Here is a 26,765-nt window from a genome sequence, read left to right on the forward strand (position 1 = left end):
TGAAACACCATTTTTCGTCATATGCCAACGTCCTGATTGGGTCGGAAACAAATTGCAAGAGGCCGGAATAGATATGTACGCAGGAAAGCAAATAAAATAAGATAGAATACAGCAAACATTTACAGACGGGTGTCTTTTGGCATCTTCCGCAGAGCTTGTCGGACTCCCAAATCGCCAAGAACGTCTTCAGCACCACCAAGAACACTAACAGAAAGGCATTAGTCGGTCTGAAAGGCAATCGAAAGGTCCGGAGACTTACGCGTCGAACGGAACTGTGCGGTGATAGTGTTCGATGAATCGACCCATACCGGTTCTCGTAATACCCCGTCCACCAAAGATTTGGACAGCATCTCGGGCGGTCTCTTGGGCAGTAGAAGTAGCGTAGCGTTTGAGCAGAGCAATGGGACTAGACGAAAAGGTCAATGATCAGCTGGGGAAGCATAAAAATGTAAACGACTGAAACTCACCCGGCCAACTTGTCGGCTTGCTCTGCATAGTTCATATGGTTCATTTGGTAGGTGATGTTCTCGAGCCATGCTTGCGCACTTTCAACTCGAGAAATCATGGCGGCAAGCTTAGCTCGAATGACAGCTTGGGAATGGAGGGGCTTGCCGAACACTTTGCGTTGGTTGACCCACCTAGGAACCGTTAGCAAAGGGTCCAATGAAAATTCGTGGAGACCCGTACTTGAGACATTCTTCAACGACCAATCGTTGAGCAGCAATGCTACCAGTGCACATTCCCCATCGCTCGTGGTTGAAGTTGGAGAGGATGACCTGGAGACCCTTGTTCTCCTTGCCCAGCGTGTTTTCGTAAGGGACGAAGACGTTTTCGAAGGTGACATAGGCAGTACCGGCAGCAGTCGAGTATGATGTCTTGATGGGCTTAGTCTCGACGCCCTCCCCACGCTCGATGAGAAGGACAACCAATCCACCCTGTTCGGTACGACATCCAACGGTGAAGTAATCGGCAAAGGTGCCGTTGGTAATCCACTTCTTGGTTCCGGTGACGATCCAACCGTTCTCGACGCGCTTGGCCATGCAGCGCAGTCCAGCAACATCACTTCCGGCAAAGGCTTCAGTAATGGCCAATGCACAGAACTTCTTGCCAGCGAGAACCTCCTTGGCGATCCTTTCGCGGAGGGCAGGCTGACCAAAGTTTAGGATGGGAGGGAGACCTGAAGGTAAAGAGTTGAGATACAATCGGATATGCCCTGTCAGTCGACATACCGATGTAAGTTCCGCCACCCAGACCGTCGGTGTAGCCACGAGCATTGACGCGAACAGTTTCCTGGCCCAAAATCAACTCGTGGAAGTAATCAAACTGGTGAGTGTGGTGAGCCGGAGAAATTGAACACGATAGGAATGAAGGTTCACCTCTTCTGGTTTGACAACTCCACCCATGAGCTCCAAGCCCTTGAGATGAGGGCCGGGGCCAAATCTCATCGCGATGAGGTTCTGCTTGGCCATCTCGTCGAAGACACGTTGGCTCGGACGCTTGCCATCCTCTTCGCGGGCTTGGGCATCGCCGACGATGACTTCCTCCACGAACTTACGATAGGCAGCTTGCAAACGGCGATGCGACTAGTTGAGCGGTATTGTCAGTAAAGCGTCTGTCTTCACTAAGCCCAGCACATACCTCCTTGTAGTAGGGGCTATGGTAGCCCTTGGAAAGCCAGAAGGGCTCAGCGTAAGGAACGTCGCTAAGAGCACCGGCGGGGCGAGCGAAGATTGTTTGCTTAGCGCCGGCTAGGGTGCCGATCACTAAGCGCTTGAACTGAGGCTTCTCGAGGACTTCATGACGGTGCAAACTGAAGAAAGCCTCCGTCGCGTCCTTTCCGGCTGAAGTGGCGAACCGAAGAGTAATCGTTAGCGCGACTCGGACATTTGTCACTCAGGCTGCGTAACAACGCACCAACATCCTCATCCAGCAAGACGGACAAGCCGCCCGGATGCATCGCGGCGAACTTGGAGATATCATAGACCTTGGAATCGACGACAATCCACTGCAAACGCGAACATGTGAATGGTGGTCAGTGAGCATGTCTTCCTCGTGGAAATCACCCGCGCGGGGAAAGAGTTACAATACTTACGAGGTCACCCTCCTTCTTATGCTGTGCGACTTCGTCTGCGGTGAAGACCTTGCTCATCTTGCGTGGATGCGCCCTTGGGGTAGGTGTAAAGGAACAGGAAAGAAAACAAGATACGCCAGGCTATGCGCGTTTTGAATTCGTATTTAGAGCTTTCGGAAGTTAGGGGCCATATTGATCGGCCTCGGATGGTTACCACCTCCGGAAGAGTAGCTTTTGAAGCGGATATGGCGGAGTATCACATGCGTCGGATATGAGGACGGAAAATCATCCAATCATTGGTAGGCCATTTTTAAGTCCCTGAGAGGTCTGGGAAGGTCTGGGGTTGCTGGTCGCCAAAGTCGGCGAGGGCAGGGGGAATCCCGTACTACCTAGTGACATCTAGGGATAGTAGAATCGGCAGAAGCCTGCCTTGAATACTGGTTTCTTGAATTTACAAATCTTGTGGAATTTCTACGCGAATACCACTAGGAAACTCGTCACGATGCCATGTAAGAGTGCCGCGCGATGGGGCCCCCAATTCTAACCCCACAGTTACCCCAGACTCGGGCTCTTTTTCCAGCGACAGTACAGCCCTGCGGAGTGTTGGCCATTAAAAGTACTTACCTGCCATAGCGCCCCTGAGGCCAAGGTGAAGGTCCAGTCTGGCGAGAAGTCGAAACTGAATTGCCTTGTGCACACAGAAAGACTTCGAGACAGCCCCGTCACCACGATGCGTCGAGAACCGTCTTTTTAGCTTCCGAGAACCAAGGTCAGTTTTCCGTTGCGAGACAGGCTACGATTGACGACTATGCAGGTCATAAGTTTGTCGAAATACGGGACCGGGATAATTGAGTTTACTCCCCATGGCACTAATCAGGCAGAAAACGTAGATTGTCATAAGTAAAGTACGCTCTCGGGAAGGTGCGACTAGTAGGGGCGAGAAGAGGAGAAGATGACCTTCATTCCCACTGGAGCATAGCAAACATCTTTGAAGCGACACTGTGAACCCCGCATTGGTTGAAGATCAACCAAGTCTCGACTGAATTTCAGCTTTCAACCTAACGACGACTGAGTGTAGGTTGAAGTTCGGACAACCTACTTGGTAGGTTGATCATCAACCTAAGGAGGTAACCAACGGTGGGTTGGATATCATCCAACATTGCCGAGATCAGAGACCGTGTTGGGCAGGTGTCTGCCGGCGCGCGCGATCGTACTGTGCTCGAGGTTATTGGTTTTACATCTCATTCTAGCGCGTGGTATTCATTTTTCCTTTGTAAACGGATGCAGGTAGATCTTCTTTCAATGAATTCCACATTTTTTTAGCTTACATCGCGACGGACTCCAATATTTTGTGAATTCAAATACGCGGGTACTCTGAGTTTGCTACGACGGCGGGGCCCAGCAGGCGGCACCGCTTGCACTAGGGTATTCTGGAAGTGGTATCCCTTCTTTCCTGAGTGTGTCCTCTAGCCGTTTGATCCATTCGTTGAGAACCCTTATCTTTGTCTCCTTCCATTCGTGTTTCCTTCGAAGAGCATTGTGTTCGGCCTCGGCGTTTATTTGTCGGAACTCGATGAGTCGGGAGATGCTTTCCATGATTGCCTCGTTTAGGAGGTTCTCTTCTTTAAGGATTCTCGACGCCCTGGATTCGGCTGGTTTATACAAAATGTTAGCTATCACGGCGATGACAAGGTGATATAGCATGCGCACCAGCGTTGTGGCCAGTAGACCCCACATCGATACCAATCTGATCGTGCTTTCGCTTCCCCCCACTGGTACCGGCACCCTGTGCTTCGTCTGACGTATCCAGGTACCGGCGTTTCTCCGACTTGACCATAGTAGACATAAGTGGTGGTGAATTCTCGTCGCTGTCCGGGATGACTGCGTATTGGTGTTCGTAAAGGTAATCTTGTGTTTCCCAAGACTGTGTTTGGGAGAGGTCTTCCGTATCGAGTTGGGTGTCGATGTCGTCGTTCATGTGCGGGTTATGACAAAAGGAAATTGAAAACTTACGCTAGGGAGTCAACATCGGCAGGTGCCATAGATGCATCAAGTTGAAATAAACTCAGTCAACCTATAGACATAGGTTGACTTTCGCAAAATCACTGCATTTATCCGTAAAGAGGGAAAGAGGATATATTCAGTGTTAGACTATGCCGACAGTCCATCCTAATCACAACCTAATCACTATCATCCCCATCGTTACCATCATCGACTGCAATAGCTCTTGCCAAAGAGCCACTACGGTCGATGATAGCCATGCCATCGCTGCCCGCTGGTAACCTCCCTATCAATACTTGCACAGCCTTGACATCCACAATGTCGAGCGCGCCCATCTTCGAGTAATAGTGGATGTCGAGGTCTTTGGGGGGTGCAATCTCGTCTAGAACACATGGTCGTATAGCTGCCAAGATTACCGTGTCGTTTTCGAGCTTGAGCGTTCGGCGTGCTGCAGAATCGTCGAAGGTGATGGCGTAGAGGTGCTCGATCTGGCCGTAGAATGTTGTTAGCTTGTATTTGGGTGCCTTGTTCCTATGGTGGGCGTAGATATCGACGAAAATCTGGTACTGGTTCAAGGAGAGTGAGGAGGTTTGGAACCGGCGATTCCTAGAGCAAAATGATACACACCCGAACAAATGTAGCATCACGCCGGTCCTGGCCCCGCCTCCCTAATGTAGACGAGCACATCGTGTCACCCTCGTCTGAGTCAACCCGTTTAACTTTCCCCCACTCTGAAATCCGTGCACCCTTCAGTAACTGCTTGACTTTGCTGATAGGGAGCCTGCGATGGTTGCTCAAACCATTTTGCATGGCACGTGTGACAAGAGCGGATGCTATCACAGATAGCTGATTGTCGGGAGGTGCGCGTGCTCGGGATGGAGGTAGAAGAATGCAAGATTGATCTAAAAAAGCGGAGGTTAGTATCAGGCTACGAAGGGTGAAACTCGAGAGGGCAGACGTACAGGCAGCATGGGTAAATCCGGATTGAGGGTTAGTTTCAGGTTCAAGAGAGAGCTCTTCAGCTACCCCATGCACCATCTTGATCTGCGTGAGCTGTGCATCTTCAACAGCAAATCGATCGAGCGACGCATATGGGAATCGGCGGCTCCGGATTGCGGGTTGCAGCTTGCCACAATAACGTTCCATCGGAAATGCCCAATAACACCAGACTGGACCCATTACACGAATACTTTCTGCTATGTGCAGCAATGCATGAATGGTAACTGGGCATATAGGTAGTCGTGCGGGGTCGCCCTGGTAATACAGTCTGAACTGCAGGTGAGTACAGGGTCTTTGCTCAAAGCAAGGTCACATACCTCTCGTAGTCACTAACCCAATCATTAAATCCTTCCTCAATCGTGTCAATTTCCTTCTCCGTGATGTCGAATTGAAGGCATAGATGTAGGAGTCGGACAAGACGGACAAAGTGATCATAGTATCGTTGCTGACGGAATCGTCGACGAAGGACCACAGGTGCGATGTACAGTGTCCAAAAAGACCACATCTCGGCGGAGACGTAGGCGGAGGAATCGGTCGACAAGTTGGGAACACGTGGTCCATAGGCTGATGGAATCGTGTCTCCTGCCTTCACAGTAGCAGCCCCGATGGCCTCCCAGACAGTAGGTCCAAGCTCGTAACCCCCTTGGCCTTCATCGAGCCCCTTGAACTTTCCGGTCCAGAGTAGGACAAGGTTGGGAATCAAATTCTCCCACACGAGATGCATGAATAGTGATGGACACGGGTTTTCGATACCCGGCGGGTTACGGGTACGGGTAGGCGCGGGTGCGGGTACGGGTAAGGGTTGCCGTACCCGCGCCCTTCAAAACGAGCCCAAAAACGTCCAAAACGGCCATAAAATGGGCGGGTTACGCTTGATTTAAGTAAATTGAGTATATCTCGCTCATTTTTGGTCCGTTTTGGACGTTCTTGGGCTCGTTTTGTGCAGAATACCCGTCGGGTTGCGGGTACGGGTAAGCGCGGGTACGGGTACGGGTAGGGGTAAATTTACCCGCGGGTTACCCGTGTCCTTCACTATGCATGAAATCGTATGGGAAGCAAGCGGGGAAGGAGAGGGATGAGAGCTGAGAAAGGGCGGGTACACCCTTGATGCCATACTGCTTGGAAAGTCGATCGGCCGCTGCGACTGTTGGCGCTGACTGGACTTCACGGGCTTGTGCCATAAACTGGTCGTGCGTTCGAAGTGGGAGATCTGTGGGCCTGTAGGACGAGACTGCAGCAGCATTGTTGATAACGTTGGGGTGGCGTGAGCGATCGAGAGGGACGTAGTGGGTTGTTGCACGGGAATCCGGAATGCGGAGGCCTAGGATACCACACATCCTACATGGCGAAATCCCGTTGTGACCCTTCATGCGCATGAGCATTGAGATCGCAGGGATATCGCCAAAAACCGCAATGAGGTAGGCACGGAGGCTGAAAAATTTCTTGGAAAGGCCGTCGAAGGCGTTTACACCCCGCATAAGCTTCAAAAACTCAACAATTGCAGGCCACATGAACGAATCCATATCGAGTGGCTTCTTGGGCCCTGGAACAATGCCCAACGCCAGGATCCGATCGACATGGAATCGGATTTCGGGTCCCAGGTTGTAGTTGAAAAGAATGAGCGGCCATGCTGTGGTTTTGCGACGCTTGAACGGCGAAAATCCGTCGGTGGAAAGTCCAAGGGCGATATCCCGGTCGTCAGCGAAGAACTTGTGGGGTAGTGTCTCATCCCCGACAACAACGTGCTTGGTGCGAAGCGATTGATAGTGGAGGCCGTCGAAGATATCGGATACACCATCGGAAGAGGGAATGAATTCCTCAGACCGGTACTTCATTTCTTGAGCAGTTGTTGGGTCACCAGCAAGGGCGATGAGGCGGGGGATAAAAGGGAGATACGACCACAGTTTTCGTGGGTTTCCGGATGTGTCATAGCGAGGCTCCTTGCAATAGGGACATAGGGTGTCGTCTTCGAAGGGGCCAGTGAATGCACAGCATGAGTTGATGCAGCAATGGTACTGCTGGGCCCGGAAACCAGAGAGAAGGCGAATACGGCGGCGTACGGAATCAAGGCTGGGGAGGGGAGGATTCATTGGGAAGGCCTTCCGAAGCTTTGCGAAATTTCGGTCACTTGTGTGTGATTGCAACTTGTATGCGAAGGCCCTGCAGATAGCAAGGTCATATTCCATCAATCTCTCCACTAAAATTAAAAGTGTGCTGTTAGCGTTAGACAGGTTGCACGGCAGCTTGTATACGCACCAATTTCTGCATCCTCCCGACGAAAGTCCTCTTGCCACGTCTCAATGTCATCAAAGCGAGACCAATCCAACCATGCTACATCGTCTTCATCAACATCCGAGTCCGAATCGTCATCATCACCCATCTCTTCATGATCATCCTCGTCTTCGGAATGACATCCTGTGCGCAATGTGGACCACATTTGCTTGAGATGTTCCAACAGGGCATCGTCGGGGTCGTTGGGTGGTTCGAGGGGTGTAGCCAACTCGGCGGTGTGATCGAGGGCCGCGTCAAGTGGTGCAGGTGAGGAGCTGCTGCCACCGATATCAGAACACTCGTCAGAATCTGAGACATCGACAATGGGCTCGAGCAGTGCTGTGTACAAGGGTGGTGGCGATTCATTGGCTTTGGCCAAGGCAGTTGATCCCTGGTGTGCAAGGAGGCGGTGTTCTCGCTCGAGTTGTCGGGTTATGTACCTGTTGCAACACAGGCAGTGTACACGGTTCTGTTGGGACATGGGTGTGAGGTGGAGTGACAAAATGAATATACGAGCAACTACATACAAGATAGGTCAACAGACTAATTGTAATGACGAGTCGGCAACTCGTGATGCGCCACCAAAAAAATGTCGCAATCACGCGCAAGACCCTCCCGACAACCTCCTTGCCCCGATAGAGTCCACCCGCACAGCAGCCATCTTCAAGCATGGCCACGCACACACGTCGTTCAGCAACGAAGACAGCAGCTGCCAACACAGCGCCCCTGGGTGCAAGCAACAAGGAAAATGCGAAGGCTTCAAAGGCCTCATCCGGAAAGAAAAGTAAGAAAAAGGGGTCGGACGATAACAACAATGGCGACGAGGTCCTCCTGAATGTGATGAAGCGGATGGAGCAGTTTGAGGGTGGGTCCGAGATGATTGATACTGATACTGGTGATCGTTATCGGGGCTGACGTCCATGTACAGCACTCCTCACAGCCGCACAGAAGGAAAATGACACCCTTCGTGCGCGATTGGGTACTGACACAGAGCCGGCTCCCAGGGAAGGGTGCGCAAACCCAGACGAAAACGCGGCTGGTCCCAAAGATGGGGATATGGCGAGAGGCGGGGGTGGTGACGAGGCTAGCGTGACCGGCGGCGGTGATGGTGGTGACAATGAGGACGTCGACATTGCTGTGTTTAAGGACAAGATAGCTGAATTGGAAAGTGAGAATCAACCTTCAATAATGGCACAAGCAGTTTCAACTCACCTGTACACAGAACAACTGGCCGCCAAGAATGCTATCATCGAAACCACCACAGCGACCGCCAACGCGACAGGCCCACCGCCGAAGCCTACGGTCCCTGATGGATCCATCCTCCGCCCTCGAGGAAACTTCTCCATCCAAGTGGCCATGGGACTTGCTGGGTCGGAGAAGAAACATAGCATCTACCAAGCACTTGTGGTCAGTAGCTGTTTGTGTTTCAGAGACAAGCACTCACCATTATTCCTATGAAAAATAGCGAGCCATCAAGCATATATCAGGCCAGAGTCCTCTTCAATATCACCTGACGTGGGCTGAAAATTCAAACGAGGACAAAGTTAGGGTATTCCGAAAGGTGAATTACAGCCGTCTGCATCCATTGTATTCAAACACTTACCTACGATGACTTCCCGGCTTCACCCTTGTAGTGCAGAGAGGCACATCCATTTCTCAGGCGGTTCCACAACGACTGGGCAACAGAGGCTATCCGGAAGCAATGGTTCAAAAATCGTGGAGGCAACGCGTACGCAAACGGTTACCTGGAAGTACCACCCAAGTATGCATACGTGAAGGACAACGCGGCCAAGCGCAACCCCAACGGATCGCGAGTCAAGAAATCCAAGATCGTCCTCGCTAAGAAGAAGAACGAAAAACGAGCGAGGCTTGCTAAAAGCAAGCATCGAACGGCGGCGACATCGACAGCGAGGGCTGACGCCGAGGAAGAAGCTGAGGACGGAATGAGTGTTGACGAGAGCAGTGGGGACGAGGGCAGTGGGGAAGAATGAAAGGTGTGCGAAGGAGAAAGGCCGCTGGGTGTTGGGTGCTGTTTGGCACGGTGGGCGGTCTCAGGATCGTAATTTACGTACCTCTCGTTCTCACCAGTGTATCGGTATCGATGAAATAGATATACCGCAGCTGAATGCGCCAGGGTGCCTGCCCAAGCGACGAGCACCTTTGAATGTAGTTTTGGTTGTTTTTCAGTCAGAATACTAATGAATTTCAACCATACAGGTAATGACATCTGAACCAAGAAAAGAATGAATTTCAACCTATAGGAGCCTACAGTCCGCAAAACCTCGGAATATTTTGTTAGGTTGTAATCAAGGGGGTCCCGGGATTTTTTTCTAAGACCGAGGCCCGGATTTTTTGTTAACGCCCTCTGGGTCATGGGGTACCTAGTATGTAATCAGGGGTATTCCCATATATAGTAATGCTATATCCGTCAAACGCGCGCCCGCTTGCTCCCTCCTTCCCCAGACCTTCTCCAGTTCTCACAAATCCAGTTCCTTTCGAAAAGGTCAACGCGCTAACACACTTAGTGTGATACTAGGTATGTTTCAATACCCATTTTGAACGGAAGTCAGGTCGTAGTACTCACCAATTTTATCGAACAATAAATGATTGTATCAATCGAAACTTACCTGTTGAGTAACTCCATCCATGGTCAGTCGTAGAGTCGAAGGAAATGGGTCAATGCAAAGGACACCAGTTGGAAAATTGCTCTCGCCTTTCTTAAAACCGATCGTATTGACTATATTAAGCCACTAGGTTCGGAAAACGTCGTCATACCCGCCCGACACCCGCCCAAAATTGCCTAAATAGGGGTATGCACAAAATTTTTTTTGGCCGACCTGGCGGTGGGGTACCTCCTACCCTCCGGTACGGGATTCCCGGCCCGGGACCCCCTTGGTTGTAATTGACCGATTTTGGTTGAAGATCAACCTACGCGCCAACCAACGGCCTAGGATGGTCATCAACCAGCGGGTATCCTACGGAAGGGTGATAACCAACGAACCGTAGGTTGAAACCCCTGGTTGAAAAACAACCAGCGCGGCCGGCATAGAGCGAACTACCGCCACGAGTCAATTTTCCTTTCACCCTTACTACACGCGCAGAGTCCAGAGGAGGATCCCAGGATGACTACGAGAGATGCCCCGCTTTCACAAGTCCAAAGACTCAGAGGTTCAAGATAAGTTGGTCCCAGACATAGGGGTGAGTCCGGCCGCCGGGAACTGGTCTCATGACGGTCAGTGCTGAGCTCAAACAATGCCCAACACATCCCGCTCTCCGGGTCGCGGTATATCCTCCACGCTCGTCACACCGATGCCCCTTGAACTGGTTAGAACATGGCGCTCTCAGGTCTCAAGGTCATCGAAGTCAGTTTCCTATTCTTTTCACTTCGAAATAGCGGCTATTTTGGTGCTGATATTGGTGTACTTGGAATAGTTTGCCGGATTAGCCCCGGGACCGTTCGCTGGCCTCGTTCTAGCAGACAATGGCGCATCAGTGATTCGGGTGGATCGACCTTCTACATCTTCGAGCGACCTGCTCTGCCGCGGTAAACGGTCTATCGTGGTCAATTCAAAGGTCACTAGTGGACGAGAGTTGCTCAAGACCTTGATTGCCTCTGCGGATGTGATCATTGATCCGTTTCGCCCTGGGGTAATGGAAAGACTGGGTTTGGGACCAGAAGTCTTCTTGGGAGATGGCACCAAGGCTGGGCTAAACGAGAGACTGATCTATGCAAGGATTGTGGGGTAAGTGAATCGCTTTTTTGGGACTGGGCCACTTGCTGATCCAGGAACTTCTTAGTTTCCCTCGAGAAGGTATTCGATTTTGATGAACCGAACGCGCTTCCTTGACTAATATGTTGCTCCAGGCCCCTACAAGGACATGGCAGGTCAGCTCTAGTCTCCAAGACTACGCGAAGTAGTACTGAACTGTATCCACAGGCCACGACATCAATTATGCTGCCCTGAGCGGCGCCCTGGCTGTAGGAGCCTTTCCAGGTACTTTCGAATTGACCATGCTGACGTCTTCCACAGATGCTCCCTGGAACCTCTTCGAAACCCTCTTTCCCCCTCAATATTCTCTCAGACTTTGCTGGCGGTGGTATCATGTGTGCACTGGGAATCCTGGTGGCGCTGTTGGAACGAGGGAAGACAGGGAAGGGTCAAGTTGTGAATGCTGACATGGTGCGTGTAATACCTTCGTATATACTGAGCCCGGAACTTAAATCATGAAGGTTACTGGTACCCGCTACATCTCTTCATTCCCTCTTATCCATGCACTTGTTCCTTCGTCGCCCCTCATGGGAGGCCCACGAGGAACAAATCTTCTCGACGGAGGTGCACCCTTCTACAACATTTACAGCTGCAAAGACGGTGGATGGATGTCAGTTGGATGCCTAGAACCCGAGTTCTTCAAAGTCTTCCTGGAATTGTTTTTAGGAGCCCTTCCGAGAGATTTCACCCTCGCCGGCTGGAGGCCAACACTCGCGACCCAACGTGAACGCTCGGAATGGGACAAATTCGCAAAGTTCCTAGAGAAGGGTTTCTTGACTAAACCCAGAGACGAATGGGCCAAACTGTTCATGAGTATGTATCACGCCCCTGCCAACACTGTCGATGCTAATGTTCTCTTGCCTGATTAGACACGGAAGCCTGCACTGTCCCAGTACTAACACCCAAGGAAGCCGGAAAGCTTGCACGAGCCCCAGTTCCCGAGGTCCATCCGAAGGTCAAGACATGGAATTCAACAGCCTTACAGCAGAAAGTGTCGCCTTCAATCGGATTGCTGCAGCCAGGCAAGGACACCGAACAGATCCTGGACGAGCTTGGTATCAGCGATTCGGAGCGCCGCCGTTTAGTCCAGGAGGGAGCTGTCGACGGGAAGTTCGTTTCCGTTCGGACCCCTTCCAAGTTGTAATGATATACCAGATGTAAGACGTAGTCATGCTTGTTATATTGAATAAACTGGATGCTATTGGTCTCTGACGACAAGTCCCGTTTAAGCGCTCGGAGCGTGAGATCCGAAGCGTCATTGTTGTGATGTCGAGAGGAAAAGGTCGAATTCAGGCTTTCAGCTGCCTCCTATTATCACATGTAACAGTCTGCCTCTCTCCTTTTTATAGGTTTCTGCCATCTCCTGGTCGCCCATTTCCACTAGCAACCAACCTTAGACTTCGCACAGATGGCCTCCAAGCAGCTTCGAACCTTCACGAGAGAAGAAGTTGGCAAGGTATGACACTTTTCACCGCTGCTCTTCTGCGCCATTAAATGCTGAATTACCGGTTTCTTGGCGTATTTAGCACAACAAGGATGATGACCTCGTTCGTACCCGACGACTCCTAACCGGCCTTTGTCAACTTTGAGCTCACCGTTGTCACCGACAGTGGATCATCATCGACTCCAAAGTCTACGACATCACTCGATTCAAGGGCCTCCATCCCGGAGGCATTTCTGTCCTCCTCGATTCAGAAATTGGTACGTGCTCGCTGGCCCACGATAGCATCGTTTTCGCTGACAGACCGTCGTCGTTGGTATTATAGCTGGCCAGGATGCGACGGAAGCATTCTACAGCCTTCACAGGCATGAAGTTTTGGAGAAGCCCCAATACCAACGACTCGTGATTGGAACAATTGAAGGCGAGAAGAGCAAGATCCACGGTCGAATCCCTGGTGAACTCAGCAAGGTTCCATATGCTGAGCCTACATGGCTGTCTGCTGGCTACCACAGCCCTTACTACTCGGAGGTGAGTCACTCGGTCCACTGTTCTCGTCCTATTTAGTTTATGCCTTGTCCCATCCAGAATCACAGGCAGTTCCAAAAAGCTGTCCGCCGTTTCTTCGATGAAGTTGTGCATCCCGACGCCCTTGTGAGTATCTTTATCTTCACTCTGCACCTCGTGAACTCATCGGTCCCTTAGGCAAGGGAAGACGACGGCAAACGACCGTCTCAGGACGTCATTGACAAGATGGCACAGCTGAACCTTCACGCCATGCGAATGGGCCCCGGAAAACACCTCAAGGGACGTGTTCTCATGAACGGATTGGTCAAGCCTGAAGAGTTTGACTACTTCCACGAGGTACTGTCCGGTCATACTTCGCTCTCTTCAGCCTGCTGACCCCGTCTCTAGCTTATCATCACTCAAGAATTTGCGCGAGCCAGCATGCGTGGTTACGGTGATGGTAAGCACGATCGTCTGTACGGGGTCGCGTCCTTTATTCACAACCCACAGGCCTACTCGGTGGAAAGGTTATCGGCCTTCCTCCAGTCCTCAACTTTGGTAGCGAAGAGCTCAAAGCCCGTATCGTTCCCGACATCCTGGATGGCAAGAAGTTCATCTGTTTGGCCATCTCTGAGGCCCAGGCTGGAAGTGATGTTATGGGTCTGCAAACCACTGCTCGCAAGACCGAGGACGGCCAGCACTGGATCATCAACGGTATGCTTCTGTTTCAACACATCCATCCCCAACTCACTTATTCTGCGATAGGAACTAAAAAGTGGATCACCAACGGCACTTTCGCTGACTACTTCACCGTGGGATGCAGGACTGACGATGGTTTCACTGTCATCCTTGTCGAACGAGGGGAGGGTGTGGAGACGAAGCAGATCAAGACCAGTTATTCGTCTACTGCCGGAACTGCCTTCATCACCTTTGACAACGTCAAAGTCCCCGTTGGCAACACCCTTGGTGAGGAAGGTGGAGGAATCTTCGTAATCCTCAGGTACGCCGTCATCGTTGGCAATTGTCTTCATTTTCATGGCTTACTCTTCCTTGCAGCAATTTCAACCACGAACGATGGGTGATGTGCTGTGCATCAGCTCGTAGCCAGCGAACCATTGGTATGTCTCGATCTCTATGTTCCTCGAGACTCGGTACTGACGTCGATCTCAGTCGAGGAATGCCTCCAGTAAGCATTGATCACCAGGTTACCGCCGAATGATCTCTGATACCCCGCCTTTAGATGGACAAACCAGCGCAAGGTCTTCGGCAAGCCTCTTCACTCTCAGGCCGTCATCCGTTCGAAGTTGGCCGCCATGATCTCCCGCGCTGAAAGTGAGCATTTCCTTCGCTCCACCTGCATCCTTGGATGCTGACTAGTCGCTTCGCAGGTGCTCAATCGTGGCTCGAAAACATTACTTACCAGATGAACAACATGGTTGGTCTCATACGATCCACTGGCTGCGAAACTCATTGCTGACCCTATTCCTTCAGAGCTATAAACAACAAGCCAGCAAATTGGCTGGGTAAGTACACCTTTCGAGACTGACATACTTTGATGTTTACCGCTCTCCCAGTCCTATTGCACTCCTCAAGAGCTACTCGACTCGTGCGGGTCAAGAAACCGCTCGCGACGCCGTTCAAGTCTTCGGTGGTCGGGGCATTACTAAGACCGGTATGGGCAAGTTCATCGAACACGTAAGTTCGCCTGCACGCTTAGCTCCAGGGCCTGTTCGCTCACTCACACTTTGCTATACAGTACCACCGAACAGTACCATTCGATGCTCTTCTTGGTGGAGCAGAAGACGTCCTCGCCGACCTTGGTGTACGTCAAGCATTACGCGGAATGCCCAAGGATGCACGTCTATAATCTGCCTATGTGGTTCTCGGAGCCCACTTCGTTACTTTATCCATTCGCGTTCGTTATTTAATCTAGCGGTATCACTTAGTTAGTAGCACGGTTATACAAAACAACAAAAGATCATAATGTAACAAACAGAAAAGCTAGAGAGGAAGACCGGGAAACTGAAGACGACGCAGAGACAGAGCAAGATACAGAGAGCAAACGAGTCCATGGAACCATCCACGGAACGGGTAAAAAATACACTTCTGGAAGTGACACGATAGAGTAAAAGGCGGCAGTAGCAGTCCATCGAGGGGTGGGTTACATAGAAGTGTAACTTTTTGAAAGAACAGAGGCAAAACGAAAAGAGAAGTGAAACAAAATATAGCCGAGACAAAGCCCAAATGGAAACGTGAAGAATATCGAAAAAGGAAGGTCCATCGTCTCCTGCAACCGTCACTCTACTGGGACACTCCAGTGAGGTAGTTCGGAGGACTGGTGGTATCATAACCGTTGGTGACTGATCGCAAATCGATACCAAGGTTGCGTTCGAATTGGGTCATGAAATTAAAGCCTGCTGTTGGCGAAGGTCAGTCAAGTCAAGGGGCCGCATACGAAATGGCCGTACTTGGCATCGAGATATCTTGCCACCCTGACGGATCAGCAAGATCCTGGAAGCTTCGAATAATCTCCTCGTCAAAGGGCAACTCGGGTTGGAAGTAATCTGTCATGAGCATATCCCCTTGGGAATTGTCGTAGGCGTTCATGATTGGTGCGTCAGGCGCATACGGGTCAATACCGCCCATGGGTCTGAAGTTGTTGAAGTCGGTCAGAGACTCTGCCGGTGGTGGAGAAAGTGACCCAGTAGTGGCCGGAGAGGAATGGTTAAATGTCGCGCCGTAAGGGTCAGACGAGGCTGATGGTTGCGTGTCCATTTGTTCGCCCCCTGAAGCGGTTTTCGCGGGTCGGCGAACCCGTGGAGGCGGTGGTGGCGTCGCTTCAGCGGAACCGCTTCTTGGAGGAGAGGGGTCGATCCTTGCCAAAGGCTTCGCCAGGAGATTCTTCAGGAACCGGGCGTAGAGCTTGGGTCCATGTCGGTCATCGATGGCGATTTCAGGTGAAGACATCAAGTCAATGACTTGTTGCACAAGGTTCCGAATCTGCACTCGCTGGTCTCGAGTGAGGTAAGATTGGAACTTGGGTTGCAACAACTGGTGGGATGTTATAATTAGATTAGGTCCGCAGAAAAGAGTGTACCATGTTCGTACCTTGACGAGAAAAGCGGAAGCGAATGTAACAAAAACACTTTGAGCATCAGGACCATGTCGCCAATAGTGACCTACAAAATCAGTCAAAAGCTGATGACGCCGCGGAGGCTCGAGTACGAACGTTGCTCGGGACGGCAGATATCGTCAACAACTGCGTGGACCACGTCAGATGCGGCATTCAGACACTGAAATACAGAGATTGTCAGAGATAAGGATCTCACTATAGTTAGATAAATTACTTGCCCTCATCAAGAAAGGATTCTCATCCTGGCCATCAGTCTTTCCGAATGCGTGTTGGAACCCATAGGACAAGGCGATAAGGCGTGCATAGCTGTAGGCCAGTCGGAGGAGGCCAGTGCGGAAACAGTTTTCGGAGTTGGACATGTCCGTCGTTCTGAGAATAGAAAACCAGCGCTCCTGAAGCTTTTGCAATGCATCGTCAGTTTCAGTGGCGATGCCTTCGAAGTCCACCTCCTATGAATCTGAATTAATAGACTGTATTTGAAATGGAAATGGGATGGATGACAAACCTTGTTAAGCCCAGTAGGGTGATCAGGATCGCTATAGATCTTCGCCATAAACTTCGACATGAGCCTCAACTCCGCGTTGTAGGCGCAAATATGGATGTCGAAGTGGACCATGTTGTGAGGAGAAGATTGCCACCAGTTCTCTGAGTGGTTCGCGGTGTAGTCAGCGTTGTTGATGATAGGGGGCTTGCCATATTGTGATCCCGTGGAACGATCCAGGTTGAAGCAGTTCAACCATATGCGCGTTCGATTGAGCATCTCCCGTGCGTGGTTTTCGTTCTTCGGTTTGGCGGTCATAGGAAGGTGAAGGTTAAGATCCGTCGCAGTTCTAAAGAGGACATGAGTTAACACGTTATTGTTAGACGTAAGACTTACCTGATCGCCAACCCGAGGTACAACCAACTCCTCTGCTGCTCCCAGCGTTTGACCGGAATGGGGTACAAGCTCATCAGGATGTAGGCCGCACACATCTCGACGTTTTTGGTCCCGCTGGTGAGTGCATTTCCCGCAGCGGCCTGAGCATAATGCATGGCCTGTTGGTAAAGCTCAGGTCGCTCCGAGTAGAATCTGGAGGCAATGGCACATACTAACAGTATGAGTTTAGTGCCCAAATAATCACGAAGGGAGACATGTCACTTACTAACTGTGAACAAGAAGGGGCTACGCCAGAAGGTTCGCTTGGCATCATAGAGAATGGGATCCAGCAAGGACACGGAGAGGTTCATTTCAGCATAATATCTAAAGCGCCATGAGGTCAAGTCCAGGGGGAGAAACGAGGATCCACTCACAAATGGAACAATTTCTCTGCTTCGGCGGGAGTGATGAGTCCCTTGGCTAGAATGGCCGGCACTTGATGAGAAAGACTCTTGGGCTGATTGACAGGGACTGGAGTGGAAGCTAACGATGAATCGTTAACATAACAGGCGACGATGGAATATGATTCCGTACCAGGTCTGAAGAAGTTTTCATTGGCGATGCCCGAACTCCTGTCATCGTCCTCGTCGTGCTCGCTCGGTCCCCTGCTTAGGGGACGGGATTTGAGGCTCAAGTTCCCGAAGAGACCGAAGGGTGAGGCTTCGACAGGAATGTTTGCTGGTTTCGCGTCGCCAGTATTCTTCTTCCGACTACCAGCCGCACTCCTTGTGGTTCCCACACTGGAAGCCGAAGATCTGTGTCGAATCCTTCGGTGGACGCCACTCTCAGAAGGTTCTTCACCCTCCGCGTGCTCTATGGAGACAGCGATATGTTCATCTTCCTCACCCTCGAACCTGTCCGAAGCTTCAACGAATTCATCGTCATCACTGGAATACGGGTCTTCGGGATCTTCTTCCACAATGTAGCTTTCAGGTACACCCCCTCCCGCCACGCAAATGAATGACAGCTCCTGCATGTTCTCCCTCGTTTTAGCAATCCACTCCTCGATTGCCTTGTTTGTCGCTGAATTCGATTGTTCCTCGGTCCGGGGTTGAGAATCACCAAGGAAGGGTTTTGTTGTTGGGGATGAGGGAGAGAGGGGGGGAGAAGACAGACTCGAGGATGACTGGGGGGGATGAACGCCTTCTTCCTTCTTTACCGACGTGACAGCTTCAAGCTGCTGCATCAGACGCTCAATTTCTTGAGCCTGCGCTTGAATCTTGCTGATGAGATGCTCCCGTTTTCTAAAGCAAAGGTTAAGGTTGGCACCGAGGGGAAGATAATAACAGGACCTACGGTGGTACGCGGCGGACCTTACGGCCGGGGATAACGCAATCGTGGCCTCCATTGAGACACCTCTTGCAAGGATCGCCCTCGGTCTTGACTTCGCACTTAACCTTGAGGTTTTTGCATCTCGCACATGCCCGAATCCTATGGGAAGGTATTGAGTAAGGGAGAATGATTAGCCAAAGAGCGCGACGCACGGTTTGGCCTTCTGGTCCTTGACTTCTGATAAGCCTGGCTCAGGCTCTGGTTCATCGTAGGTAGGTTCCTCATGGGGATCTAAACGTTGGCGTTTCCCCGAGGAGGGACCTGACTGGGCTGGGGATTGGGAGAAGAAGGACCTATCTAGGCCGAACGAGGGCTGTAGACCGTCAGGAGATGTGGTGAGCATCCCCCCGCTACGGACGGGAGAATCCATCGAGACCATTGGTGTGGTGCCGCTCATGTTTGTTGAACCAAACGAGAACATTTGGGGATTGTTGCGATAGGCCGTCTGGCTGAAGCCCTGTCCGTTGGAAGCGCCGTAAGTGGGTTGAGAGCCATGTCCATATGGATTGGGAGGCTGTGATTGCTGCTGGGTGCCATAAGAGGATGATCGTGAATGAGATAGTGGCTGGTTGCTCTGCAAAGCGCCTTGCAATGAGGACGTCTGTGGCAGACTGGTTGTTGGGGGCGCCTGGGAGTATTGGAAGGCCCCAGGATACGTATGTACCCTTTGTTGCTGCTGATGGCTGGGGACTTGCTGCTGTTGCTGTTGCTGTTGTTGCTGCTGCTGCCTTGGCTCAGGATATTGACCATAGCCAAAGTCTTGCTGAGGGTAGTACATCTGAGACTGCTGGTCCCACTGTTGGTTCGAGTTGTATGGATTGGGCATGGCGCGCTGACCGACAGGACTAAGATGTGATGCGAGGACCGTGATGAGCGGGTTGCTTAGGGGCAGAGGCTGTCGGCGACGACGACGACGACGACGACGACGACGGCGGTCAGTGGAAGGAATGGACGGGGTCGGTTGACAGGGTCGGGAGATGGTGTGGGTGTGTGGGTTAATATATAAGTAGCGGTTGAGGCAAGGGTTCCTCGATCACAATTAAGGGAAGATGAGTCCCAGGACCCAGGAACGGAGGGACAGGGTGATGGGTCCTCACGTGGGGATCGTGCTGTTTATGTAGTATCATATAATTTTCTAGCGATTCAGATAGTCACACAGCTCCGTCTTCTTCTTGCCGGTCGAGGCCAAAATTTCCTGCTCCAGGGTGCTCGCTCCTCCTACACGTGTGCATCGCCACTCCATCCTCGTCCCTTTCCTGTGCACAGACGTCACTTTCTCTTGTTCTCTTCATTTAGAAACGGGAAGGTTGTGGGATTAAACCATCGTCGTTGGGATATGACATCGATAGCTGTTAAACTCGACGACCTGCAGCGCGGTCCTAACGTGCATCTGAAACTATAGGCGGACTTTGTAGTAGGACTTGACTTCCATACCGCCAATCGTGAAGTCACATCTCACACCTGTATTTGGCACGGGAGGGCTGCGACAATCCGTCTCTCGTCACATCACGCATCTGCTGCATCGGGTCGCACCACCAGCGCTCATGAAGGTCTCTCGCGTTCCGCGGCTTCGTCCTGGCTACAAAACCCCGGTCCAGGGTACCCTTCGTCGACAGAAACTCAAGAGGATGTATATCGTTTGGGGCGGATGTTACCATCAAGTCCTGGGTGCTCTGCCGCATGTCATCTGCCACGGTTGGGAAACGGAGTCACAAGGTTCGAGTTCGGAGAACCTCTGGCAGTTTCCCCCAGTTAGGCTTCCTTTTTCACTTTTCTTTAGGGTAGACGGTAAGACTCGGGGCCCTTTGTCCATCGGATCCGGAGACTACACCATCGCTCGGATGAAAATCACCACAAAGACGTATCTTCGAACAACCATAGTACCGGCTACTCGACATCCCGACAAGCCAGTCTTAAAATACGTTCCTTACAGGCGCTTGGGGGCAATGCGCTTCGTCCATAGTATGAACACTGATGTTTCAAGGAGTTTCCCCAATCTCGTCCCGACTTGCATGACTATCTGATTGTCCAGTATTCTGAATACGCTTTCATCCCGATTCCGCGGTCCGGTATAGGGTAGAGCAAGCTTCCTAGCGAAAAACGCTACTCTGTCAAGTCGGATATATTTTTGAACCACCTCAGCTCGGACCTGTACCCTTCGGCATTGCAGGCTTCTCCACTTTTGAGATCCAGTTGTCACAGACTTCGGGTCGCGGGTAGTTTGGCCCTGTGGTCAGTCAATGAAATGCTGCAGGCTCCAGCACACGCTCTTTTGCAAAAAAGTATGCCGTATATACAGTGAAGGGCTTGCAACTGCGCCGACCTGTTTCTCCGCTCCATCAACGACCATGAAATACCGACATGAATGAGTTTGGGCGCCTAATCCGAGCTCCTGATCGGAGTTCATACCATTTGAACGATGGGACGCATGCCTCGGAATGAATTATCTCTGTCAGTGGACTGCAGAAACACGAACTATTCTCGGTGTTATTTTTACACTCGGCCCGAATGTCAAGATCGCCATTAGAGAGACAAGTGTAAACCCTGAACCACGTCGTGAGAACGGTTGTTCGAGCGCGAGGTGCAACCCAGGAAGAAACATCGTCGGATATTCTACAGAAGCGATGGATGGGGAAGTTCCAAACCCTTGTGATGGCTACGTACATAGAGGAGAATATTTCTGCGACCATGCTGAAGCAGAATGAGCAAAGAAATCCCGTACCCAGTCGTGCATCAACGGAACCATAGATCCTCAGGAATCCTGAATCTATCCTACTTCTTCTCAGAACAACGCCGCCTCTTCACCATCGGCTGCATATTCGAGCGATGAGAAACGAAGTCAGACTTCGGCAGCTCCTACCGCGCATCCGGTTTGTGACAGGGTTCATACATATGTACGTTTCGTACACTGGAAGCAGAGCGCTCCGTGGACAGTTCCAACGTTTAAAAATTCTACAATCCCATGACTAGCGTGCTGAAATCCGCGACCAGTTTATCCGCTGCACCCCCGACGTTGTGCGAGGGCCGCAGAGCGCCTATTAACAGGTTGATGCCTGATGGCGCATCAACGCATCACCGTCGTCTTATGCAGTGGAGTTGATGATAAGATTGGGTATTGAACGACGTCAAGTCCAATATATGACGTCACATACGCGAAGACCTGTCCCTCCTCGTACATTGTCGTCATAATGTTGCAGGTTGCGAGAGGTATAAAGGAGGATTGGAGACGGTTTGATTGCAATTACATTTCCCATCCCCCAGCAACTCTTATATATCACCCACACCATGTTCCGCATTCAAGCAGTCAGAGCTTCCCAAACCCTCGCCCATGTCAGGCAAATCCCTGCTCCTGTCACTATACAGAATACTAATTTAGATCTCTCAGACTGCACGAAGGACGTATGCCACGGCCTACCCCCCTCCACCTTCCGGCCAACCCGCTCCTAATCCCAAAAAAGCAAATGAATCAGACAACACACTCCTTTACACCGGGTTGGGCTTGGCCGCAGCCGCAGGCGCCTATTTCTACTTTAAGAGTCCTGAAGAAGCCGACAGAATCCAGTCGATCCAGGACAAGGCAAAGAGAGACGAAGAAAGAGTACGAGTGACCTCCCGTGAGGCATACGATGCCGCGAAAGACCGTGCTCAAGACACAGTCGACAAAGGTCGTGCCAGGTTGGAGCAAGCAGAGGTGAGTTTCGCCTTTACTGAACCTCAAGGAGGCTGAATTTGACTGCGATCCATAGGACAAGGCCAAGGGAACCTACGATGCTGTCAAGGCTCGAGTAGATGACAAGACCTTCCAAGCAGACCAAAACCGCCGTGGTCTCTTCGACAGAGCGGAGGAGCACATCGAATCCGCCAAGCGCTCTACGCGCGGCTCTCTCGACAGCGCGCGAAGCTCTACCGAGAACCTCTATCGCGACGTTCGTAGCTCTACCGAGCGCAAAGCCCAAGAGCTCCGAGACGATGCTGATAGAAAGGGCTCTGAGTTCCGACGCGAAGCCGATAGGAAAGGAGAGGAGGTGAAGGAAGGTTGGTTCAGTTGGCTGGGGTACGGAAAAGAGAAGGTTGCTGAAGGAGAGAATGAGCTGAAGGAGGGCAGGGATAAGTTTGAGTCTGAGGCTGATAGGTTGAAGAGAGAGGGGGCAAGCAAGGTCGCAAGTGCTGCTGATAACGTCCGACAGAGAGCGGAGAAGCATACATGATCGTTGTAACTCGAATATTCAGGGACTTGTGTAACATATATTGCTTCAGATTTCCACGTGTTGTACCCGCAAAGTAATACTTCCCCTCATTTGTACTTCTGAATCCGACCTGAGTGTGAGTCGTCGTTTCTCAACCAATAAGACAAATGGTTCGGAAGTACTCATACAACCCCGTACATCCAGTCCCGTCAGTCAGTTTGCGCTATATATGTCCTCCCTTTACTTCTTGCTTCACACTGGCAAGTAGATCCTTTGTCGTTTTCTTCGGCTTCCACCCCAGACGTCGTGCTCTATCCGCTCTACACCTCGAATTCGAATCCAAGAACTTTGCGTTGTTATTGAAGAATCGATGTTTTTCATCATCCGTGAATGCGGTGGGCGTGGGCTCAGTTGCCTTGCCAAGATCGACCATGGCTCTGCCGATGGCATCAGACACGGAGAGCCAGTTGTGCTCGCCCCCTTCGGCAAAATAATACCCTTCGGACCCATGCTTGAAGTATGATGTGTCGGCGACAACTGGGGTGCGTGGGCGGGAAAGCGCACGGGTTGGAGTACCTGAGCGGGAACGGGTATTGCGTGGGGGGCTTGGGCCCTCCGTTTCTCGATGAACTTCAGGCAGTCCATCGTCCGGTAGCATGTAGTCAACAAGGAGGATGTACAAAGAGGCAACTGCGCAAGGGATGGCATCAATAGACGGATCAGACGGAAAGGACGAGCGCTTACGATCAGCGATGTGGACATTTGACCAGATGTTAGCGCCCTTCCCAAGGACCCCTGCGCGCCCTCGAGCCAGTGCAGCATCGACTAACTGCGGTATTTGTTGAGAGCGTGGATTCTGTAGCCCAGCGTCTACCAATGGACCCGTTGCCCTGCCGTATATAGTGCTGGGAAGGATGATATACGTCTTGACATAACCTGATTGCCAATTAAGCGCCGGGAAAGCGATAAACGGTGGATAACCCAACCTTCATTGTCCGCATCTATGACTGCCAGGTCCACTTCCCTGTGAGGTTGCGTGCGGGGGATAGATGCAAGGGTGGCGATATCCAGGTCGCTATAGATCGTGTCAGACGCATACATGCCCCTTGCGTCATCGATGAGTACACCTAGCGTCAAGACCGTTGTCAGCCTGACCATCGCGGAGAACCTCCCAGAAGTGACACACCTGTCCCTGACGTATGGATAAGAGAGGGAACTCCGCCCGTCTTGCCGTGCCGCGCTTTGAGGCCTCGAAGGATAGCTTTGGCGGCTTCAAGGTCGTCTGCATCAGCCTGTATCCCGGAGAACGCCATGGTTAACAATCGCCTCTACCGGGGAAGCGGGTCAAAGCAATACTTGCGCAGGCCACCACAATGTCAGACTCAGAGGCCAGCTTGGTTAAGAGGTCGTGGTCAGAGTGGGACCCCACCACGGCTTGGATGCCCATCTTTCTGAACTGTGTAGCCTTTTCTGGAGCCCTCACCTGGTCCTGGGTTAGCACGGCGCCTACCTAGTCGATATTCAACCTCACCAGAGCGGTTATCCTAAAAGTATCAGACAAAGGGTGGGAGATGAGTCTGGTTAATACACTCCCGCCAATGTACCCTACGTCGCGGCTGGTTTGTTAAGCGGGTTCATGTCGAGTTTAGGATGGGTCTGCACCTGTGGCCCCCGTGAGGAGTATATGCCTTTGAATCATAAGGTGGCCTGAATGCATTGAAGATGGAAGTACAGTGGAGAAGAGATTTGTGTCTCGCTCTGGGAATGTTGTTCATTAACTCCGCAACATTCTGGAAAGAACATGGTGGCCTGGTATTCTTGGATGCTGTCTTGCTAGGTCCATAGTAGTGACCTTGTATGTAGAAAATCATGGATGATGGACGTGCGGGTCCAAAGGGCGCCCGAGCATATGCCTGGGCTTGAAGGGCATGCACGCCGACGCTCGCATATAATCAGTGATGAAGCGTGGGAAAGGCGCCTAGGGCGTAGTAACGCCGATGTGGCCGTAACCGTCATCGTTCAGTGACTCCTCTTCCCCACCACAACCGTTTGGGCGTCGCAGAACGCAGTCCCAGCTCCCGTCATCCGTTCTCCTCAGTGTGGATGCCAACGGCGACGTCCTCGGCTTAGTTTTTCATGTGAGCATACACTATCTACAAATGTGCATTCTCCGGGGGCTATTTCTGATGAAACTGTTTGCACGTTTAGCAAAGCAGCGCCTTTAAATCAGCGGCACTGCACTATTACATTCTTTTTCACCCCGTCACTCTTTTTGGTCTTCACCCCCCACCATGGTCGTCGTTGACCTTCGCCGGCGCCAGGGCATCCAGGCGTCCACAGCTGCTGGCATTGAGAACTCAGCGATCGTGGTTGACGATTCGGCTCCGACAGGCGCATCCGGCCTCGCTGTCGATGGTTCCGCCCCCACCGGCGCCTTCACCGAAGCTATCGACTTGGTCTTCGATGGCTCCTCGACACCAGTCGCTCCTCCCACTCCGGCACCCACCCCTACCCCCACCCCCATCGAACCAGCGGCCAATGAAGAGGTCGAGCAAACAGGTGCAACCATTAAACCCATTCCCATTGGTACTGTAGTTGGCAGTTGTGTCGGCGCTTTCCTTGGCGCCGCACTCCTTGTGGTCATTGGCCTGTTCTTCTACAAGCGCTACAACCGCTCCCTCAAGCAGAAGACAAGCCGATCTTTCCCCCGCTCACCTTACAAAGAACATCACGATAGCCGCGCACATTCCAACAATTGGAACCGCCTTGATGACAAAGACGAAGACAGATGGGAGGGCAAGGATGGGCCAGCGCCAACCGCCGTTGAGCAGAAATCTCCTCAACAAAACGGGTTTCTTGCTCCTCTGGAGACCATGGATATGTTCGCCAAGTCTCCGAGCGAGAGTTCTCACCGTTCGGACGAACCCACGTTCGAGATGACGAGCCATCCATACAGCCAGACGACTCCCACCAAGGTACCAGAGCCTCGCGACCTTCTTGGTCGAGATCCTCAGTACACACTTGGTGAGGTCAACGCTGGCGCGCCAATGTCCTGGGCTTCCGATTCTAGCAAACCTTCTTTCCTTACCACAACAACTGCACTGGAAGGTGGGGCCATGTCACCAACGCTCTCCATGGCAATTCCTACTCCACCCGCCACGAAGACCCACTCGCATCATTTCCAATCAGCCGAAGTTGTCGAAGCCTTCGAAACCGCGCCCGCCGTTCCCGAAGTGAAAGTTCATACCAGTTCCAACAACCCCTTCTTTAGGGGAGGAAATGAGTACATTCAACCAAGTCGAGCAAGGTCGCAGTCTCAATCGAGTACCAAGTCCAACGCCACGGTCACCCAGTCGAACAGCAACACTGAAGGTTTCCCCGACAGTCTCGCGCCCCCAACCACCACTGGCAAGGCTAAAGAGCGCGTCGTTTCCATTGACCCCTTCACAGATCCTTTGCCGCCGCCATCGTTCATTCATCATCAAGCGACTGGGTCCGCTTCGTCCGCTGCATCCAACGAGCGCGCTATCAGGCAACTCATGGCAGCCACGGGAATGGACTTGGACGAGGCTGAAATTCAGCGAAGGTTGAAGGCTCTGTCGATGCAACCCTCTATCATCTCTAATTCCGGCGACTCGATGTATACCGATGCTGAACCCGACGAACCAACACCCACCTTGCCACCCAGCTCTTCCGGCCACACGACTACCCGCTAGTTTTTCTCATCTTGTCTTGCTTTTCTCCCTGCACCACCCGTGTACTAGCCTCTCCCTCTCCCGCTCGATTCCATAACTATTTTATCTTCTAAGCTTATGATTGAAATCTTGCTTTGGATTGATGTCTTCCAACGATGAAACGCCGCTGTAAACATCTATCCCCTTCTTGTACTACCTGAACACATCTTCTTCGGTTTGCCATGGATTGGTTTTTCGTTCACACTAAGTATATTGTGTCACGATTACATTGCTAATCCGCACCTTTCTTTCCAATTTACCTGCGCTAGATACTTTTCTTCTGCCTGCTGTGCGCGCACCCTTAATCCGTTATGTAGCGCAGTTGTAACCATTATCTCCTAATATACAACGATCCTCATGGCTAGAGTATGGCGATACAATCTCGGTTGTAGGCTCAGAGTGGGCG

At 51.7% G+C, this 26,765-nt stretch overlaps 11 protein-coding genes across 11 annotated transcripts; 6 read left to right on the forward strand and 5 right to left on the reverse strand.

Annotated features, from left to right (window-relative positions):
* Positions 1–119: 119 nt before the first annotated feature.
* Positions 120–2,149, reverse strand: CC1G_06403 (acyl-CoA dehydrogenase; the record flags this gene model as incomplete). Its single annotated transcript, XM_001836266.1, has 9 exons — positions 120–204; positions 260–406; positions 468–638; positions 688–1,177; positions 1,230–1,323; positions 1,377–1,583; positions 1,639–1,841; positions 1,915–2,005; positions 2,093–2,149. The coding sequence occupies 9 exons, from the start codon at positions 2,147–2,149 to the stop codon at positions 120–122; spliced, it is 1,545 nt and encodes a 514-aa protein (XP_001836318.1).
* A 1,305-nt stretch (positions 2,150–3,454) lies between these two features.
* On the reverse strand, positions 3,455–4,049 carry CC1G_06404 (hypothetical protein; the record flags this gene model as incomplete). Its single annotated transcript, XM_001836267.1, has 2 exons — positions 3,455–3,723; positions 3,782–4,049. The coding sequence occupies 2 exons, from the start codon at positions 4,047–4,049 to the stop codon at positions 3,455–3,457; spliced, it is 537 nt and encodes a 178-aa protein (XP_001836319.1).
* Positions 4,050–4,251: 202 nt separating this feature from the next.
* CC1G_06405 (hypothetical protein) lies at positions 4,252–5,795 on the reverse strand (the record flags this gene model as incomplete). The annotated part of the gene is made up of 4 exons (XM_001836268.2): positions 4,252–4,638; positions 4,700–4,974; positions 5,035–5,339; positions 5,389–5,795. 4 exons carry the CDS (start codon positions 5,793–5,795, stop codon positions 4,252–4,254), a joined length of 1,374 nt encoding a protein of 457 aa, XP_001836320.2.
* A 2,216-nt stretch (positions 5,796–8,011) lies between these two features.
* CC1G_06406 (hypothetical protein) lies at positions 8,012–9,333 on the forward strand (the record flags this gene model as incomplete). Its single annotated transcript, XM_001836269.1, has 5 exons — positions 8,012–8,207; positions 8,271–8,510; positions 8,565–8,749; positions 8,808–8,903; positions 8,977–9,333. 5 exons carry the CDS (start codon positions 8,012–8,014, stop codon positions 9,331–9,333), a joined length of 1,074 nt encoding a protein of 357 aa, XP_001836321.1.
* Positions 9,334–10,674: 1,341 nt separating this feature from the next.
* Positions 10,675–12,256, forward strand: CC1G_06407 (alpha-methylacyl-CoA racemase; the record flags this gene model as incomplete). The annotated part of the gene is made up of 7 exons (XM_001836270.2): positions 10,675–10,704; positions 10,775–11,085; positions 11,208–11,228; positions 11,281–11,321; positions 11,426–11,523; positions 11,574–11,925; positions 11,982–12,256. The coding sequence occupies 7 exons, from the start codon at positions 10,675–10,677 to the stop codon at positions 12,254–12,256; spliced, it is 1,128 nt and encodes a 375-aa protein (XP_001836322.2).
* Positions 12,257–12,520: 264 nt separating this feature from the next.
* Positions 12,521–14,924, forward strand: CC1G_06408 (acyl-CoA dehydrogenase; the record flags this gene model as incomplete). The annotated part of the gene is made up of 16 exons (XM_001836271.1): positions 12,521–12,568; positions 12,639–12,659; positions 12,723–12,813; positions 12,879–13,081; positions 13,139–13,204; positions 13,256–13,414; positions 13,466–13,517; positions 13,568–13,771; positions 13,823–14,057; positions 14,114–14,175; positions 14,228–14,243; positions 14,298–14,389; positions 14,446–14,492; positions 14,549–14,580; positions 14,632–14,752; positions 14,814–14,924. The coding sequence occupies 16 exons, from the start codon at positions 12,521–12,523 to the stop codon at positions 14,922–14,924; spliced, it is 1,560 nt and encodes a 519-aa protein (XP_001836323.1).
* Positions 14,925–15,358: 434 nt separating this feature from the next.
* CC1G_06409 (hypothetical protein) lies at positions 15,359–19,264 on the reverse strand (the record flags this gene model as incomplete). The annotated part of the gene is made up of 12 exons (XM_001836272.2): positions 15,359–15,474; positions 15,526–16,108; positions 16,166–16,236; positions 16,287–16,350; positions 16,409–16,639; positions 16,696–17,020; positions 17,068–17,278; positions 17,333–17,430; positions 17,481–17,589; positions 17,641–18,350; positions 18,403–18,537; positions 18,591–19,264. The coding sequence occupies 12 exons, from the start codon at positions 19,262–19,264 to the stop codon at positions 15,359–15,361; spliced, it is 3,327 nt and encodes a 1,108-aa protein (XP_001836324.2).
* A 1,612-nt stretch (positions 19,265–20,876) lies between these two features.
* On the forward strand, positions 20,877–21,480 carry CC1G_14416 (hypothetical protein; the record flags this gene model as incomplete). The annotated part of the gene is made up of 3 exons (XM_002911373.1): positions 20,877–21,098; positions 21,225–21,332; positions 21,409–21,480. 3 exons carry the CDS (start codon positions 20,877–20,879, stop codon positions 21,478–21,480), a joined length of 402 nt encoding a protein of 133 aa, XP_002911419.1.
* A 215-nt stretch (positions 21,481–21,695) lies between these two features.
* Positions 21,696–22,742, forward strand: CC1G_06410 (hypothetical protein). Its single transcript, XM_001836273.2, has 3 exons — positions 21,696–21,768; positions 21,824–22,129; positions 22,185–22,742. The coding sequence occupies exons 1-3, from the start codon at positions 21,724–21,726 to the stop codon at positions 22,644–22,646; spliced, it is 813 nt and encodes a 270-aa protein (XP_001836325.1). The 5' UTR covers positions 21,696–21,723; the 3' UTR covers positions 22,647–22,742.
* A 106-nt stretch (positions 22,743–22,848) lies between these two features.
* CC1G_06411 (hypothetical protein) lies at positions 22,849–23,938 on the reverse strand (the record flags this gene model as incomplete). The annotated part of the gene is made up of 4 exons (XM_001836274.2): positions 22,849–23,315; positions 23,370–23,561; positions 23,612–23,752; positions 23,812–23,938. The coding sequence occupies 4 exons, from the start codon at positions 23,936–23,938 to the stop codon at positions 22,849–22,851; spliced, it is 927 nt and encodes a 308-aa protein (XP_001836326.2).
* A 729-nt stretch (positions 23,939–24,667) lies between these two features.
* CC1G_06412 (hypothetical protein) lies at positions 24,668–26,341 on the forward strand (the record flags this gene model as incomplete). The annotated part of the gene is made up of 2 exons (XM_001836275.2): positions 24,668–24,763; positions 24,834–26,341. Exon 2 carries the CDS (start codon positions 24,917–24,919, stop codon positions 26,339–26,341), a length of 1,425 nt encoding a protein of 474 aa, XP_001836327.1. The 5' UTR covers positions 24,668–24,763; positions 24,834–24,916.
* Between the last annotated feature and the right edge of the window lie 424 nt (positions 26,342–26,765).

Source organism: Coprinopsis cinerea, assembly GCF_000182895.1.
Source record: "Coprinopsis cinerea okayama7#130 chromosome 4 map unlocalized cont3.4, whole genome shotgun sequence".
In the NCBI taxonomy this organism is placed as follows: Eukaryota; Fungi; Basidiomycota; class Agaricomycetes; order Agaricales; family Psathyrellaceae; genus Coprinopsis; species Coprinopsis cinerea.